This window comes from Meleagris gallopavo, unplaced genomic scaffold (genome assembly GCF_000146605.3).
Source record: "Meleagris gallopavo isolate NT-WF06-2002-E0010 breed Aviagen turkey brand Nicholas breeding stock unplaced genomic scaffold, Turkey_5.1 ChrUn_random_7180001840507, whole genome shotgun sequence".
In the NCBI taxonomy this organism is placed as follows: Eukaryota; Metazoa; Chordata; class Aves; order Galliformes; family Phasianidae; genus Meleagris; species Meleagris gallopavo.
Genome location: NW_011109953.1, coordinates 54,173 through 73,275, shown reverse-complemented (window position 1 = coordinate 73,275; position 19,103 = coordinate 54,173). Strand labels below are relative to the sequence as shown.

At 34.5% G+C, this 19,103-nt stretch overlaps 1 protein-coding gene across 1 annotated transcript in view; it reads left to right on the top strand.

Moving 5' to 3' along the window:
• Positions 1-19,103, top strand: part of LOC104915660 (adhesion G-protein coupled receptor V1-like) — a gene marked incomplete at both ends in the record, with an annotated part of 72,226 nt that overhangs the window by 1,063 nt on the left and 52,060 nt on the right. The window contains 13 exons of the mRNA XM_031557521.1: positions 331-532; positions 1,009-1,228; positions 2,347-2,586; positions 4,095-4,244; positions 4,932-5,405; positions 6,141-6,284; positions 8,062-8,233; positions 8,597-8,732; positions 10,296-11,143; positions 12,557-12,674; positions 13,450-13,621; positions 15,091-15,333; positions 15,407-15,462. Of these exons, the coding sequence (XP_031413381.1) occupies positions 331-532; positions 1,009-1,228; positions 2,347-2,586; positions 4,095-4,244; positions 4,932-5,405; positions 6,141-6,284; positions 8,062-8,233; positions 8,597-8,732; positions 10,296-11,143; positions 12,557-12,674; positions 13,450-13,621; positions 15,091-15,333; positions 15,407-15,462 (3,175 nt within the window). The remainder of the gene's footprint in view (positions 1-330; positions 533-1,008; positions 1,229-2,346; positions 2,587-4,094; positions 4,245-4,931; positions 5,406-6,140; positions 6,285-8,061; positions 8,234-8,596; positions 8,733-10,295; positions 11,144-12,556; positions 12,675-13,449; positions 13,622-15,090; positions 15,334-15,406; positions 15,463-19,103) is intronic.

The window sequence follows — 19,103 nt, the reverse complement described above, 5'->3', positions numbered from 1 at the left end:
CTTTTTTTTTTTCATTATTTATTTGATAGAAGATGCTTACATTACCTTTAGTCACTGACTAAAAACCTAAATGGAAAAATAGCAGGCAAAGTTTTTAGAACATAAATGTCCATCTTGATTGAAGAAGAAAGTATTACTGTGCTACAAGAAACAACTTCTTGCTTGCATTAAAATTATGTTAGAAGTGGAGTATTCAATTCTCAAAAGTAATGCTTGTGGAAGCTTCAGAAGCTTGTACAGAAAGAAATGGACTTAAATACATAATTCTTTACATTTAAAAAAATCTGACATAAAATATCTATGGTAATTTTTTCTTAATCATTCTTGTAGTAGAGGAAGATGCTGGAATAGTTATGATTCCTGTTGTGAGGAAACGTGGAACTTACGGCTATGTAACAGCTGATTTTCTTTCTCGGAGTATTTCTGCACTTCCCAATGGTGTTGACTATGTAATCCATAACAACTCAGTCACGTTTTATCATGGCCAGAACCAGACTTTTATCTACATCTCTATTATTGATGATGAAGAAAGGTAATTTATTTTTCTGATGATTTATCATTAAATTAGTGTTCAGTAATCAATTTTTTTTTAGCGTAAGCAGTGTACCTATATGTAGAATTGGAATAAAAAAGGAAATTATTGTAGTGCTGAAAAATGCATCTAAATTTAAAAAGGAAAAGAGAAACTATTATTAAGGTTTCATAGACACATGAAATGTAGACAGTTTGTTAGGTTGTCGGAATTATTCGGTATTTATTAGATATTAGGTATTTAACATAAATGGGGAGTAGGAAGTTCTTTTTATTTCACTTACCACCATTCACTGTAAAAAGGAGGAATCTTTTGTTGCAAGTTTACTGACCTGACTTCTACCTATATTTAGAGAGCTCCATGATTGAATTAGTTGAATTGAATATATTTTGAATTATAATTATCTTTGGTGGTGGGGATTTCTCATAATCTTTCTCCCCTCTCTCTTTTTTTGTTTCTTTTTTTTTTTCTTCCAGTGAATTTGAAGAGCAATTTGAAATCCAGCTGACAGGAGCTACTGGTGGAGCAGTCCTTGGACTCCACTTAGTGAGCCAAATCACAATTGCTAAAAGTGACTCACCCTTGGGCATTGTCCGATTTCTTAACAAAAGTCAAATTGTACTTCCCAATCCTGATATACCCATGACACTGTCTCTGGTGCTGGAAAGAACTGGAAGATTGTTAGGAGACACACAGGTAGGCTCTGGCTGTCGAAGATGTTGGTTGCTTTCCAGTTGCTAGATCAAAAAGCTCCTGCATTTTCCTAAAAAAGCTTCTTTCTGACTGACTTCTGATGATCCCAGCTTTTTATAAGTCTTTGTTGTGTGTAGTTGCAGTATAGCAAAAAATTTAGTTAAACTTTTCTATTTCTCCTTCTTTCTTTCAACTTTTATTGTGGTCTGATGTTTTAAACTAGCTCCTAATCCTGTCAGAAACATGGTTCATTTCATGCACTACAGGTTTCGTTTAATTTAGTTGAATTACTTCCTCAAGCTGGTCAATTTTTTTTAATCAATAAAATGTTCATTATGAATTTTCTAGGTTTCCAGACCAATGATAAAGAAAGATATAAGTAAGAACCAAGGCAAGCCTTTCACAGTCTTGAAAAATAATGGAAAATCTCTTTCCCATGTAAAAATTGTCTTAGTCTTCTTTGACTTTTTTTTTCCTTTAGAAGTCATTTGAGAAAGCAGAAAAAAATTGAAGCAATCGAAATAAAAATTATGTTTAAAGTGCAGAATATGGCCTCCTCAAAAGCAAATGTAATTATAGGAAATCTTGAAAATATTCTATTTTTAATCAGACTGCAAAAGTACAAAAAAATCATTTGAGGAATTTAAAACTTTTATTGCAAAATATTAAAAAAGTGTTTGTCATTTTAGGTCAAATATTACATTTCATACGGAGTGAGTACTGATTTACTTGGAGAGCTTCACAAAAAAAAAAAAATCTGGACAAGGGCAGAATTAAAAACTGGCCTGAGTTTTTCCTATTAGGTGCTTTTAAGAAATTTATCTCATTTCTAACTATTTATTTATATTATTAATATATATCGATTTTAATAAATTGGCATTGTGGTTAACTCACAATTTCCTTTTGTAATTTGATATGCTTATTATTCCAAAGGATTATACAATTTTCTACATGCAATTCATTATGAATATTTTGTGGTTCATTATTATCAACAAATATTTAAACATCATTACTTACCAGATTAAGGAACTTTATTTCACTTATGGCGCTCTGTCATTTCTCGCTCTTGGAACTCTACTGTAACATAGCATCACTCTTATTCTGAAACATATCTTCCACAGATTAATTGGGACATTTTAGGGCCCAATTCAGAAGAGATTTTATCTCCTTTGAATAGTGACATTGGTGACCCTGTGAATGGATCATTTTATTTTGGAGATGGAGAAGGAGGTCTGAGAACTATTCATCTACAAATCTATCCTCACGAAGAAATTGAAGTTCAGGAGATATTTGTTATTAGACTGAGCCTTGTGAAAGGTGAAACAGAAATAGATCCAAAGGCAAACAACATTACACTAATAGTAAGTCATTATTGCTTTTCTGTTTTCGGATATCTCTGTTGATATTGGAATTTATCCTCTGAAACTTTTCAAAATTAATCATACTGATTGCATAGTTTGTCATTTTTTCTTGTCTCTTCTACTCACATATATTGGTATGACTTGAGTTCTTAAGAAAATGTTGCAAATAATCTATCAGTAAAAGTTAGTATACGAGCCCTCTCGGCTGCTTTCTTTGCAGAAGGTTGTGGTTCTCTTTGGTGGGAGATGAATGGGTCTTAATTCCTAACTGTTCACCATTTTGACCTCTACTTCTCCCACCACTAGCACATATTAAATAAAAAAAAAAAAAAAATCTCAGTGAAAGACAGATAGTCAGAGAAGTAAGGCAGAGAAGCTGTCAAGGACAATTATTTCCTTTAGGGATACTGAAGTTAAGGATTTCTATATGAGACTTTTATGAGGGAGGGGGGGAAATGTTGGCTGTATTGATTTTTCTGGCCAGTATTGTAATGTGTTGATGGACTTAACTTATTTTTCCACAGGTTATCCTTCAGAGACCTAAGTTTATTCCTTGAAATGAAATGCATACCAATGCATACCATATTTCACCTTGCATACCAATAAATTGTTTTCTCCGTAGGCACCAGTGTTTGTGTAGAGCTAATCCAAAGCAGAAGTCTTTGATTCTTTATACAGGCTTTATGTCTGGTAAAACTACATCAGTGTAATAGGAATACAAAAATAATCAAAATATTTACTAATTGAATTGCTAGTTCTCTTTGTGTACTATTACCTCTGTTTCTCTCCAAGTGTTCAGAAGACATATAAAGAAGCTTTGGAGGGTAGATTGGATTTATGGTAAAAATTTTAGAAAAAAATTTGCAGCAATGAATTAATATAAATACACTTGTCTGTGTCTTTTGATCCCATCAAACAGGTCTGGACACTGATGCTTTCTTTACTGTGTCTTAATCTTGTCACCATGGGATACTCTTTCCTAGTTCTTTCAAAATTAATTAATTCCCTCAAAGATGTTTTAACCATTTACAGTGTACAAGCTGTTATTGTTAAGTGAGGCTTGAGTGGACAGAATTGTCATTGCCATTTGTTTTCATATGAAGTTTCAATTAATCAAAGACAAAGATGCTTGTGTATTTACTGAGTACATCAAATTTCGTATTTAATTTAGAACTTGCTCAGACTTCTTCAGGTATTACTGTAGGATTTCGCAAATCAGCAGGTTATCCATAGATCTCTTACAACAATCTTGTATGTGTGCATGAATGAATGCGGTCTTGATATCACTCCCTTCTGATACCCTGATACTCCTGTATTCTGTTTTTTTAAATTCTTCTCACAGACTCTGTTGACTTCTGCAGAACTCTTGAATATTCAGATGAGATAAGTCAATAGGAAGAGTTAGTAGATATTTGCCCTGTAGCACAATGAAAACTTTAATGATTTTAGCAAGAATATAGCTCATTCTACATTTCTAATTTTGTTGTTGTTGTTTGCTTTGTTTACAGATACAGAAGTTTGGTGATCCCAATGGAATTGTACAGTTTGCTTCTGAATCATTATTTGAGCAGAATTATACAGAGCCCTCAGCACTGGAAGGACCACGAAGTATTACACTATTTCTCAGACGGGTTCGGGGCACTTTGGGAAACATAACGGTATTGTCATCCTTATTTCTTTTTCTAATAAGCAGCATACTCTGAAATCATCTGCATAATAACCTGAAATGTGAACATATACAGAACAGACGGATTTTTTTTTTCTGTTTCTTTCAATTGTTTGTTGCTCCAATGCATTTTTGTAATGTTGCTTTTCAGACTGAATTTAGCAAGGGGCTCAGTTTAATTGTCTGTGGTTTGAAAAGTCATATTACAGACTCACAGAGAACAAAGAAATATGGTATTGTAGTTGTCTCTTTTCTTTCTCGGGCCATCTTAACTTCGTTTTGTTGGGAGAGGAGAGTATATTTTTAAGTGAGCTTTCTTTGAGAACATCAAAATTTACCTTTTTTCCAGCTGTATTTAGAAGGTAAGTTCCAACTATTTTGGTCCACCACTCTCACTGTTATTTGGCTGAAGTATTTTTGAAGTCTGTGTTTTAACAATTATTTAATTGCTGTTTATTTATTTATTTATTTTCTTCTAATTAATGAATGAATATGCAGTATTAAATGAGTATTCTTGACAAATTTCTATTCTAAACAATCTTAAAGAGAGAGGACAGACAGCAAAGATATCGTGGTGTCAAAAATATAAGCAATTTTTAAACATGGTTCAAAGTGTATGTATTTTTCTGATTCTGTGTGTAACTTTGTTTTCTTTTGCTTTTTTTTTAACTCATTTCAGGTTCACTGGAAGTTATATAGTGAATTTGACATGACAGGTGACTTTCTTACAACAGAGGGATCTGTTGTCATTGCTGACCAACAGAGTACAGCAGAAATAATTATCTACCTGTTACCTGATGATGTTCCTGAACTGGATGAGAACTATATAGTTCAACTGATTTCAGTAGAAGGTGGAGCAGATCTAGACGAAGATAAAAGAATTTCAAAGATAAATGTTTTTGCAAATGATGATCCCCATGGAGTATTTGCCTTGTACTCTGATCAGCAGTCAGTATTGGTAGAGAAAGACCTTGATCGGTATGTTCAGATTAATGTAACTCGGCATGCTGGGACATTTGAAGAAGTGGTCATTGAATACCATATCTTGTCTCATCAAGAAAAAGAACTAATTGCACCTGAAAATGAGAGGGGATACCTCACCGTAAAAGATGGTGCCAGCTTTGGTGTGAAAAGAGTGCCAATAAGCAGCCAGGTCTGTATAATGCTTTTAGATCCTTAGATATCTAAAATCTACTTTTGTCTTAATAACAATGCAAATGTGCTGGAATGAGTTGCTATACTCTCAGCTTTATCCACAATGAAGAAAGTACAAAGAAGACACTTTAAACCTTATGAATATCCTATTTCTGGGAAGAAGTGGAGTTAAACGTGTTTTCAAATGATATTTGCAAAATCACTTCTATGCATACGTTCATATAGTAGTTTGTTTCCATCACTGATCTTCATTATTATGATTTCCATATTTTATTATCTTACGGATCAAAAAATACTTTCTCAAGTTTCTGTTTTGGATTGTCAGTAGTGATCTGTTGCTGCTGACATATAAAGCAGCAGATATATTTGTTGTCAGCATTGTCAGGTTATTTGGTATACTTAGTACAGAATTACATTCACAGTGTGGTGAATCGTAAAGATGAAAAGTGAGCTGAGCCTCACTTTTCCGTTTACAGTTTATTAAAATGACAATAAATGCTTTGCAAGTTCACAGTTCAACAAATTGCTGGTCAATCACATTCTCAGCATTGATGTTTTACCTGTAGTTCTTTTAAGCAAGATAATAAAATGCTAGTCTTGAAAACACTGCTTTTGTATGTAAGTAGAACAAAAGTTGCTCATCAATCTGCTACTTAATTTTTTGAACTGGTGGATATCATGCTTTTTCTGGAATTAATTTTCTACCTTTTAATTTAAATTTTTCTTTTCAAAGGCATTCCTTTTATTGGGCTTGAATTTTACTCTGGAACTGATTAATGTAAGCCTGGTTAGGGAAAGTGCCAAGGATGTGCCTAAAATATTAGGAAAAGCAAAGTCAGCTGTTGTACTTGTTCCTGCAGAAGCTGCCAATTCACAGGTCAGTATAGTATATCAGGCTGCAGTGTAACATTTCTACCACACTACATTCAAAAGATAAGTGCAGTTAGGATTCAGTTTGCTCCTTAAAGTTTTTTTCATTGCAACCAATTTAATGACTGACAAGACTTCTGTAGTTATTATACTATGTACTTCTTTTGTGGATACACATTTTTTAATTTTTATAGAAATGTGTTAATACTGCATGAAAATGTCCCTCTAACCAATAATTTTGATATATCTGTTCATTTAAGCAACAGTAAATAGTGTAAATATTACAGTTAATTTATGCTGTTCTGAAAGGAATGCCTCCTATTTATTTTCTGGAAAGTACAACAAATACATAGAACACAAATACGTTTTTTGGTAGAACAAATTCTCAGTTACAACACACTATTTTTCAACATAGTCACCATCATTGTCTGATCTGCACAGATGAGGTGGTTGAGATGCTCTTCATTTTGTGATACGACAACGGTGCATGGCCATCCAGAACATGGCTTGTCTTTCACATTGCTGCTGCCACTGCTGAAGTGCACCACCTGCCCATCACTGTGCTCCCGCTCACTGTTTGGTCTCCATAAATGTTCAGCTAGCATCAATAAATGTCAGTGGATGCCTCTTTTTCTGCGTGGAGGAATTCAGTGACACACAGTGAAGTATTTGCGAAACATGTCAGATGCCATTCTGCCGGACTGCCCCTCTGCTGCCATCTGTCACACGGCAACAACATGTAATGGGATGTTGGTAGGAAGGTTCAACCTGCACTGCCATACCACCAACATCTGCCTCTGATATCGTGGGCTGAGATAATAAAACGGGAGGCATTGCTTTCAGAGCAGAACGTGTATATTTTTCTTTACATGAAATTAATATGCTGAGATTTAAAAGACAAGAAGTTATTCTGAACTAATTCTGCCTTTATGTAAAGCAGCCCCAAAGTAGATAACAGCAACTATTATAGTAGCTTATGCTAGAAGAAGTAGAAATCATACTGGTTTTTAATGCAGTTGGCAATACATTTGGCTAATCACAGTGTGAGAAATTCTAACTTTAGCCACTTCACATGACAGTGAGAAAAGAGAATTTGCCTACTCAAATATGGTATATGTGCTTCAGATGATTTTTATGTATCAGGCAACGATAATGGAATTCTTAAATGTTAAGTTTTTATTAAGTAATTTTATTTGTCTTAAAGCCCTGATATTTCTTTTAATTTCTAATTAAACTTAAAGCTCTATCAGTATTATTTACTTAAATATTGTTTCTGTTAATGCTTATCCAGTTTCTGCTTTTAGAATGTGAGAATTATCCTTTTAACTTTATCTGCTGTTGAAAGAAAGAGAAAAGTAGATTATGCCAGCAAGAATATTCTGTTAACAGTATCATATGGCAACAATTTATCTGCACTGGATACACAATTATTAATTCTATCTCTGTGCACACACGTGTATATATGTACACTACTATAGCTATTACTGTGAACATCATGGACAGGTTTTATGTTTTTCTTTTAATGTTTTCAGTAGTGAAATCCAAGTCATATTAGTTCCTTTCTCTGAGATTTAATTTTCAAAAATCTCAGATTTAACAGAATTATTGTAGACTTGTTAAGGAATTGTGTGTGTGTGTATCTGTTCATATACTTCAAACTTGCATCACAACTACATGTAAAATGATTGTGAAATACTTATTTTAAAATATATAGTATGCTTGCACGTGTGTTATTGCCTATTCTTACTCTATTTTCTGTAAGAAAATATGTTATGTTTCCCCAGGTTGGCTTTGAATCTGTGATTTTACAACTTACAAATATTGTAGCAGGAACAGGTCAGGCTGTCATAACCAGAAAAGGAGTTTATGGCTCTGTAGCAGTTAACTGGATTTCAGGATACCCACCAGAACTAATCACTGACTTCATTCAGCCAGGCAATATTACTCCTTCTTTTGGTAAGTGCTTGTCTGAGGAAGGAGGTATGACAGTTGCATAACTGTTTTACTTATAGATACCAGTAAGTATTTCCTATATTAATAAAGGGCCATTGGAATGGAATTGTATGTTCTGATTTTTATTTGTACACTGGATGTTTAATTCATGAGTAACTAAACTAAATGTCATAGATATCGTGTGTGAGGTAAACATAATGCTATGCCCTGATGGACGACTTTGTATAGGAAAGACTGTTAACCAATTTATTCTTGCTAAATGGACTGGAATTGTCATTACAAACCCTATCTCAGCATATACTCAAGTAGAATGAGAATTTCTATTTAGTGACTTTGAACTGTGCCCTCTCTCTTCTCCTTCTTCAGGTATTGTTCTGTTTTCCTCTGGTGATCAAAGTAAAGTAATCTCATTTCAAGCTACTCCAAATATAAATAAACGTGAGTCATTTGCCATCTCTTTAACAGAAGTGCACAGCAATGTGTCTGGTGGGGCTCAACTGAGGTAAAGTTATTACTTTAAATTTTTAGTTTCACAGATACTGGAAGAATTATTATCTGTATACAGAAATGTGCCTTATAAAAACCGCTTGTTTCAGTTCTACAGATCCAACCTTACCAGAACTGACACTTCTCTCAAATTCCAGTCTATTTCATGCCAGGAGGATACAGGGTGTCCAGAATGTGTCTCAAATCCTAGGGACAGTTAAGAAAATGAAGAACCAAGAATCGACAACTTTAGCCAGGAAGCTGAAGAATGTTTTCATTAGTCTCCCTAGAAATTCATAATAAGTTGTTCTTAAGTAACAAAATGCTATTTCAAATAAATTGAAACAAAAAAATGTTCAGAAAATGCTTCCTTTATATTAAAAACTATTTTTGTTCTTAAAAATAGAACTATTCCAGTTAATGTAGTCTTCCATCTCAAATAGATTGTTACCTATTCTTCAAACTGTTTTATTTTCGTTCTTCCTTATTTATTGATAGCTAAAAGTGGTATAAAATGAATGGACATAGAGCTACACCATGTATGTAGGAAGGTAGTTGCTTCTCCACATTACAGTTTTACCGGCAAGTCAGAAGGAAGTAAGGAATGAACTGGAGATGACTAAACTCCCTGGATAGACACATTCTGCTAGGCTTGTATGTTCTGTGGACTGGTATCCTCAGAGCACCTATTTAACATGTGAGTTAAAAATCTTGAGTGTACAAGAGTGATGTTTTTAGAAAACTTAAAACTAGATCCCACAGGAGGCAAAGCTGATAATTTTGACTCCCTTAGTGATGAAAAGTGAATGAAAATGACACACTGTAATTGTAGTGCTAATTGGTAGCCTACAGCGCTGAATACTGGGTCAGTTACAGGAGAAATGTAAGACCCAAAGTTTAGTAAAGGCCTTTTTGGAAGCAGATTAACACAGTTTTCAGCTCTATGCATTTTATTTCTTATAATAAGGGTATATATTTAATATGAATGTAATAGAGTTAAACTGATGCTTATTAATGGTGCTCAAATCCGGAAAAAAATAGTATGACTAATGTTGAGAGGAGATGGCTAGTAGTTCAAAATCCCACGGTAAGTCTTCAAATAGATTCTATCCGCTCCCTGGCTAAAATGGTAGATCTGCTATCATCAGTCTAGTCCACAATTTTCATTTTCTACTGGAAGTTTGTTCTATGGTTATTACTGGTGTTTCTCTGAAAGGCTGTATCTCCTGTAAACAGGGATGTATCTCCCTGCTTTTTGTCCACAATAGAAAAAAATTATATCTATTTTTCCCTCTCCATTTTCTCATGAAGTCCTTGCTTAATATATCCTTTATTCTGTGTTAACTCAGGTTGTATTAAGCCTATGAAAGGCTGTGTGGCAATGTTTTAAAACAATGTTTTAAAAAAATCTATTTACATCTTACCTTGTTCAGTTGCTATTTCTTCCATCAACTGTTACAGATTTTTCTTTTAATTCAATTTATTACAGTCTTCATTGGTTGTTCACTGGAAGTTATTGTGTCTTAGTTTTCTTATTTCCTGTTTGATCATTCAATTTTCAATATTTTTTCTGTTTCAGATCAGGATTTACAATAGCTGAAATTGAGCCAATGGGGATATTCCAGTTTGCTTTTAACTCAACATTCATTTCAGTTGAAGAAGATGTTGAGTCAGTCACACTGCATGTCCAAAAACTGTTTGGATTTCGAAGTAATGTCACTAAATTGACATATCAGACCACTCCAGGAAGTGCCAAACCACTAGAGGACTTTATGCCTATTCATAATGGGGAGCTTATATTTGCACATTTTCAGACAAATGCCATGATAGAAATATCAATAATTGATGACACTTTTTCTGAAATTGAGGAATATTTTTTTGTAAATTTGACTGCTGTTGAAATTTTGGATTTTCAACTTGCTAAACTTGACTGGAGTCCACGTTTAAATCCAGCTTTCAGTGTTGCAACAATTAATATCCTGGCTAATGATATTCTTCATGGAATACTAAGTTTGGGACCAGAGTTTATTTATGTTGAAGAAGATGCAAACAATAATACTCCCAACACAGTGATAATTAATATCAGAAGGACCCAGGGGTTTACTGGCAATATTGAAGTAACCATTAAAACCTTTGGAGGAATAAGTGCACAGAGTGGAGTAGATCTATATCCTTTTGAAAATGTTTATGGAAAATCAAACTTTACATGGGCAAATGAAGGAGAAGATTTTGAGGAACAGTCAGTCTCTCTGACTTTGCTGGATGGAGAAAGAGAAAGCAAGGTGTCCATAAAAATTTTTGATGATGATGAGCCTGAAGGACAGGAATTGTTTTATGTTTTCCTCTCAGATCCTAAACATGGAGCTCAGATTGTGAAAGGAAAGGATGAATATGGATTTGCTGCTTTTGCAACTGTGATTATTGCAGGTACCAGTTGTTTTGTTTTCCTCCTCTAAATAAGTAAATGTATTGGAATTAAGTAATAGTAAATAACTGTAGGTTTATGTAAACTTTGGCTTTTCTATTGGACAATAAACAAGGTATTATTTTGTCAAATCTTGACTTTTTCAGTTTGGAGGAAGCATCTAATATATCAAAGCCCAGTATGCATCTATTAGCAGTTTAGCTCAAAATGAGCTTTTAGATGCTGCTGATCTCTGCTCTTATTCCTATAATGAAGGAAAAGGCTAAGTTTTAGTGGTTTTGTGTCGTATGTAGAAGCATTGACTTTTCGGTGGTTTGGTTGTTTGTTTGTTTGTTTTCCTATTGTCACTTCCACAATGCCTGATGCTTTATGAGGTATAAAAATAACAGGGAGAGTGTTTTTGTATACTATATAATGCAGTTTTTGTATACTATATAATGCAGTTATTCATTATAGTCATACTCTGCTTCTGGGATGGAAGATAGGACTGAGCTTAAATGGACATTTAGGGAAGAATTTTTCTTTCTATCACAGCTACTTTTCTTTGCTACTTTGAAGGAGAGATATCACAACTCCCAATTTCTCTTTGTCAAATTACATGTAAGGTATAGCATTTATAGGAATGTGCATTCAGATTTTCTTGAAAGTACAAGGCAGATGTTGGAAACCAAGATTAATCTTTGCTATGTAGTGAGTGTATGCAGCAACCAAAATTATGTACCAGGAATAGATTGTTTAAAACATAAGTGCACAGTCTGCCAAACTCACCATGCAAGTAATCAATTAGACATACATACAAGTTAACTAAATAGGTGTGTGCATAAGGACCAACTGGAATTTGAAGAAAGGTGAAGTCATGCCCTTGGAATCTTTACATGTCATAGGAAGCATAATCAGCCATGATAACAGTCCCAATCTAGGGGCACAATGAAGGCAATTTCTGTTTAGAAATAAAAAGTTAAGTTCTGAGTAGACATGTTATAACCAGAGTGGGTATCTCTTAGGGTGATTATAAATGAAATTTATGAAACTGTTCTTAACTACTTTAACACCTAGCATCTTGATATCAGAGGACAGGAATTCAGTCAGTTTGCTGAACACTGGTGAAAATATAGATTTATGTTTACAGGTGTTACCAGGATTCTCGTAAGAAATTTACTTTCAAAGGAATTCTGTAGGTTAAAATATGTAAAGTACAGAAATGCCAACATTTGAATTTGGAGATAAATAAGGAATGTACATAAAGAATAGTAATACTAAAGGAAATTTTCTTGAGACATCTTGTAGTAGTCCTTTGAAGCATACTTTTGGTACCCATTTTTTAATCTTTATTTTAGTTTTAGAGAAAAAATATAATTTAGTACAATTAGCTTAATTTCCTAGCTAATTAATTTCATGGGCTGTTTCCTATATAGGAAGTGATCTTCAGAATGGCATTTTGGGATTCATTCCAGAAGTACAAAGTGGTCTTATACTTGATGAAGACTCAGAAAACAGAGAGGTGCTGCTGGTTGTTGCAAGGCAATCAAACAGGTGCAGACAGCAACTGATTCACGTACTCTGCATACATTCTGTGTTAAATCAAGGGTGCTGCTGGTAGTGGAAGAGGTTATTGTGGAATTTTTAAAATATTTTTTGCCTTTCAGCTCATTTAATAATTTCCCAGATTTTGGCAAACTACCTTTAATATGATTAGGCCTATCACTGTGCTTTTATTAAACAAAAATGAAAAACCTCACTATGTGGCTGCTGTGTGGCTGTGAAAGTTTTGGTTATGTTAAGGATTTATACTGCTGAAAGTGAAATTAAAATTCTCATCTTCCTGCATAGTATATAGAAGGTATGAATATTTGAATGAATAATTAACACAGTACCTAAGTGTTAGAACTACACTTGTGTCTTCAGTAGCACAGAATGTATTTTTCTAAAGCATGTATTTGTTATACATTTATATGTACTTAAAACACATATCCTCAAGTGTTCTACATTCCTCAAACTTACAGGAAAGACAGATTCTGACTGGTTTTCCAGACAATTGTTTACTGTAGTATTAAAGAAAGTAATTGAGTACATCCTTGAATTTCAAGAATCAGTGTCTGTTTTGCAGCTGATACCATGTTTTCTAAAGGAAAAGTCAAGAAGAATGTGGATGTTCATCATTGTTTTATTTCCTTCCTGTGTTATTTTTTGTATACAGACATTTTTTCTATACATATTTGAGAGGAAGTAATTTACACAGTTTTCCATCCTACGTCAGCTTGTTGCTTAGTTCATTTTGAATACATTTATTCTTTAAACTTGGTTATAGGGCATTTGAAGATGTGAAGGTCTTTTGGCGTGTGACATTTAATGAAACAAGTGCTGTCCTTCTGAAGGATGGTGTGAATTTGGAGAACGAACTTGTGTCTGTGCTGGGAGCCACTACCTGCATGGCAGGTCAAACAATGTGCAACATCTCAATTGAAATAAAACCTGATAATGTAAGTAGTTAGTGCACATTTAGGTACAGCACAATGTCACTGAATTGTGATTTATCAAGATGAAAAAATAAATCTCTGGTACTAAGGAACTGATGCATAAGATGTGACTTGAAAACAGTAACAACATCCGCTCAGTTTCTCTGAAAACAGATTTTATTTACAAGTTTGTACTGCCTCCATTGTGATTGGTTAAAATTCAGAAAAGAGTTGAGTATTTAATTTGAAGAGTAATTTTTTTACTTGAGTCTCACACAATCTGTAAATGCTGTTCAATCATAGAACTGTATAAGAACCTCTGAACATCTGAAAATCTGTACACATCCAGGTTGAGAGTAGTGATGTCTGGTTTAGCAGCCATCATCCACTGGAACCATTTAGCAATTGCCAGCTGGATATGCATAAGCCTAACTGCCTCAAGAGGCCCAGCTCAAAGTCAAAAACTCAGCTATCATTTAATTAAAACAAAACACAACATTCAGTCACTTTTGTTGAAGATAAAAGGATCATAGAGCAGTTACCTAAGAAATGTGGGATTAATGTTTCTCATTCTTACAGAGTGTTCAAAAAGTTTGAAACTTCCCAGGGAATTATCCTAGCAGCTAGGCTAGTGGCAAAACTGAAGTATGAGGAACAGAAAAGAAGTCTTCCTCCATTTTTCTGACTACTTTCTACAATGTTGTGCAAGAGGTAGAAAACAATAAGAAGGGTACATTGTCATAGTTCATGAAGAGAGCCATGTTTCTTCTTCAGATGTTATTTTTAAATTAAAGAGCCAATTAATAAAATATATACAGTAATGAATCACAGGTTGTTTAGTTTAATGGAGAGACATGATTCTTTAGTAACAGCTGTGCAGCAGTTGCAGAGACACGCAGCTCAAATGCGTGCTGATCTACCAGTTGCTAATGAAAGTCAAAAGGTTTCTGTGGCATTCTGATAAATTAGAGCCTGCCATCAATTAGTCAAGATAATTCTATTTAAAGAATGACTTAAGAATTACTTAACAACTTAATTAAAAATATATGCTATTTAACTCCCAATATCTTGCTCCTGTGCAATTTTTACACAGATATTTAGGTATACACATATTTTATGTAAGGCAAAAAGAAAGTGCACATTTCTCAGAAAATGTATTGCACATGTAAATCCATAATCTGGAAAGTGATGCTCTGAAAAAGTTTACTATGAAGTCTTATTGCAAAAATATTAATAACTGTAATTTATAAATAGCTGCTTTACTGCAATCATCATGTGAAAACCTCAGATACACATGACAGTGTGGTGCCTACTGCAACATTATTTTGGGGAAATGCTTTGTCGTACTTACTGCATATTGCAATAAAAGTATTTGTGATAAGTATTAGTGCAAGTAATTCACTGCATATTAAAAAAAAAATGTATACACTTTTTAAAGCTGGTAGAAATTAACAGATCTTTTAATGATATGAAAAATCTTTCCTTGTTTACAGGTACCTGAATTTGAAACATATTTTTTTGTTGAGCTGTATGCTGTAAGTGCAGGAGCTGCACTGAACAGCAGTGCCAGATTTGCATTTGTAACAGTTCTTGAAAGTGATGCACCTCATGGTTTAATATATTTTGCTGTGGGATCTCGTTTTGCTGTGGCTCATAAGAAAACAACTTTAATCAGTCTGCAAGTGCTTAGAGATTCTAGTACATCGGTAACCACAAAGGTTAGCTACAACATGCAGGTAAGAATTATATATTATAAATCACTGCTTATTCTCTTGAAGTGTTTTTGACTATGATTAACATTTTTTGCAGGAAACAGTCAAATGGTTGCTGGGTCCTTATGATATAACTGCTTCATTTGTCCATTAGTAAGGAGATTTGGTTTCATTACATTGTCAACAGTGATTTTGTTCATAATACTTTCTAGCAGCCTCAAAGAGAATGGTCAGTCAGGCATTACATACGTTTCATTCTTTGTCCTAAGGTTCTTTTGAAACTTGGTTTTTTGAAGCTTATTTCTCTGAAGCTAAGTCTTTATCATGATGGGTATGACTGTAATGATTTAGCTAACCAAACAACATATCTACAGTGTTAGGCCACATATCTATTAATGCTTAGTTCAGTCTTAGAAAATGAGAGAGTTCTTTCAGATTTTTTTTCCTTGTTCTTGATGTACTAAGTATGAAAATTGTTCCTCTGATTGAAAATATTGTGCTAAAGTGAATTTTGTCATCCTCATTCTTTTTTTTTTTTCTTCTTCTGTATTTATAGCTTTAACACAAAAATATCCTATCATCTGCTGACCCTCTTATTTTCAAAGGAATACCTCATTTTCTTTGACAGATGATGAGGATACTCCTCTAATAGAAATTGCACAGCTCTAAAATTATAATTTCTTCAAATTCCTTAGAGTTGTGATGCCAAAATCAAGCACAGGATGCAAAGATGGTTTATCTATTGTATTGGGATAGTGCTTAGCCTGATCTACTTGGAATATGATGGATTTTATGAAAGAGAAAAAAAAAAAAGAAGAAGAAACAGTTTTTATAGAAAACATTTTGTGATCAGTGTTTTTCTAAATCTAAATCAAAGTTCTAAATAAAAGGCTTTGCATTTTGTAGTTGTATTGCATATGTTTCTATTTTAACTGCATGAGATAATTTGATGCTTTCGTGCATTATAAATCAACTGAACACTACTTTATTTAGAATATGTCAATACAAATTCTCACATTCTTTCCAGCTAAGAGGTTATTACCACTTAGATGTTGATTCACAAAGGAATTGCTCTTGCCCAGTGGATATATAGGCTGAAAATAAGGGGCAGTTCCTTATAGTTCCTTATCCATTCCCATTTTTTTATATAGCAATTCTATTTTAGACAGTTTTAGGTTTGAGGATGCATGGCCAAATACAAGAACACTGATACCATTGGTACACGTAAAATAAAAGGTTATACCAGGTATGACATATGAGACTCTTAGTGGAAACAGATTCTTATCTATATTGACCACTGGTAATCAGAACTAGTCATTACCACTTACTTCCATATTCCTAACTCTCTGCTGGAAGGGAACAAGGAGGAAACCTTGGCTGAGGTACTCAGCCAGGTCTTTGCCTCAGCATTCACTGGCAGTCATGTTTCCTACATCTCTCAAGTCTGTGAACTTCTAGGCAAGGTCTGGGGAGAAAAATTTCTCTGACTTTACATGAAGAGCAAGTGCACGATCACCTGATGAAACTGAGTATGTATATGGGCCCAATGGCATGCATTCCAGGGTCCTGCCAGAACTGACTAACTGTAGTTGTTAAGCCATTCTCCATTATATTAAAAAACTATGGTTGTCAGGTGACTGGAAAAAGGGAAACATCACTCCCAGTTTTAAGATGTGTAGGTAGAGAACTACATGCTAGTGAGCTTTTCCTCTATTCTTGGAAAGGTCATGGAATGGATCCTTCTGGAAGCTATGTTAATGCAAGACAAGCAGGTGATCCAGAACAGCCAGCATGGCTTCACCAAGGGTAGATAATACATCACCCAAGTCTGTTGGTCTTCTAAGATGGACTGATGATATTGGTAGACAAAGGAAAGGCAACTTATGTGGTCTTGACTATTGCAAGGCCTTTGACATGGTCCACACTACATGCTTAGTGTTGGAGAGAGATGGATTTAAAGAATTTAGTATTCAGTGAGTAAGGAATTCATTGGGTAACTGCAGCAAGGGAGTTGTGGTCAATGGCTTTATGTCCAGGTGAAGGGCATCCTTCAGGGATCCATCTTGGGACTGGTAGTCTTTAACATTTTTATCAGCAACCCAGATAATGGAATTGGGAGTAGTGCATCCTCAGCAAGTTTGCAAATGACATCAAGCCAAGTGGTGCAGTTGGTAAGATGGAAGGAAGGGATGCCATCCAGAAGGAGCTAGACAAGCTTGAAATGTGATCCCCTGTGAATCTAATGAGACTCAGCAAGGCCAAGTGCCACATGTTGCACTTGGGTTGAAGCAATCTCATATGTTTACAGAAGGAGAGAAGAACTCATTGAGTGCAGCCCGTGGAGGAGGATTCGGGGGTTCTAGTGGACAAAAAGCTCAACATGAGACAGTAGCGTACACTTGCAGCCTGGAAGGTCAACAGTATCCTGGGCTGCAACAAAAGGGGGATGACCAGCAGGGACAGGGAAGTGATTGTTTCTCTCTATTCTGCTATGAGTACTGCATCCAGGTCTGAGGCCCCCAATACAAGAAAGACATGGAATTCTTGGAAGAAGTCCAGAGGAAGGCCAAGAAAATGATCAGAGGGCTGGCACACCTCCCCTATAAAGGCAGGTTGAGGGAGCTGGGTTTGTTCAGTTTAGAGAAGAGAGGGCTCTAGGGAGACCTCATTGCCACTTCCCTGTACTTAAGGGGAGCTTATAAACAGGAAGGAGACTAACTTTTTACATTATTTGATAGTAACAGAACAAGTAAGAATGGTTTTAAACTAGCAGGAGACTTAGGGTAGATGTTTGGAGGAAATTATTTACTCAGAGGCTGGTGAGGCACTGGCATAGGCTGTATGGAGGAGTGGATAGGTACCACATCCCTGGAGGCATTCATGGCCAGGTTGGATGTTGCTCTGGGCAGACTAGTCTAGCAGGTGGCTACCAGCTTGCAGCAGGGACTTAAATAGTCTTTAAGGCCTCTTATAACCCAAGCCAAGGATTAGAATTCTATTACTTTTATGATTTTCATTAGAATTGACACAGATAATGTGATCTTACTCTACAATAAGTGTGAACAGGTGGACACCACACTGATTCACTCTACTGTTCTCCTGCAAATTCAAAAAATATTTATTCCTTAACTAAACTTTTCTAGTTAAACCAAAATGTTTTCAAAAGGAGTCTAATACTTCACAAATAAAAATCTTTGCTCTATATAGTAAGAGAGCTTTTCAAGAACACTTGACTCGGGTTATATTCTGTACTTAAAATAAATAAACACTACTGAAAAGTCATACATTCGAATAATAGCTCAGAATGTTAGTTTCCACTTAAGGAAGGTTTATTATATTACCAGATATAAACTCACAGTTATGGTAACTGATAAAAAGAATGTGAAGAACGAAACAGTTCCTACAAACCTCACATAAAGTAAAAAATAATGGTACTTCATGGCTAAATGATGCTGCATAGCATTCCCAGATAAGTTAATCTGTCTGCCTTGTGCGTTTATTCTGTAAGGGTTGTGTTTTTTGTTTTTTTTACTTTAGTAAATATATTTATTTTTTTAGTCTTAAATTGATGGTTCTTCTTCAAAGTATGTATACAGAAATTCAAACTATTACCAGTTCATATTATTTTTGGCACATATTTCTGGAACATTTACTTTGTATTTGTATAGTTTTTACTTAAAAAGTTTTTATTTATTGAATGGATGGCACTTCATCCTACTTATATAAACTTACATGGATCCCTCTGGAATTCATCTTATTGATTTCTGTTTACCCAGAAAAGCCTTGTTTTATTT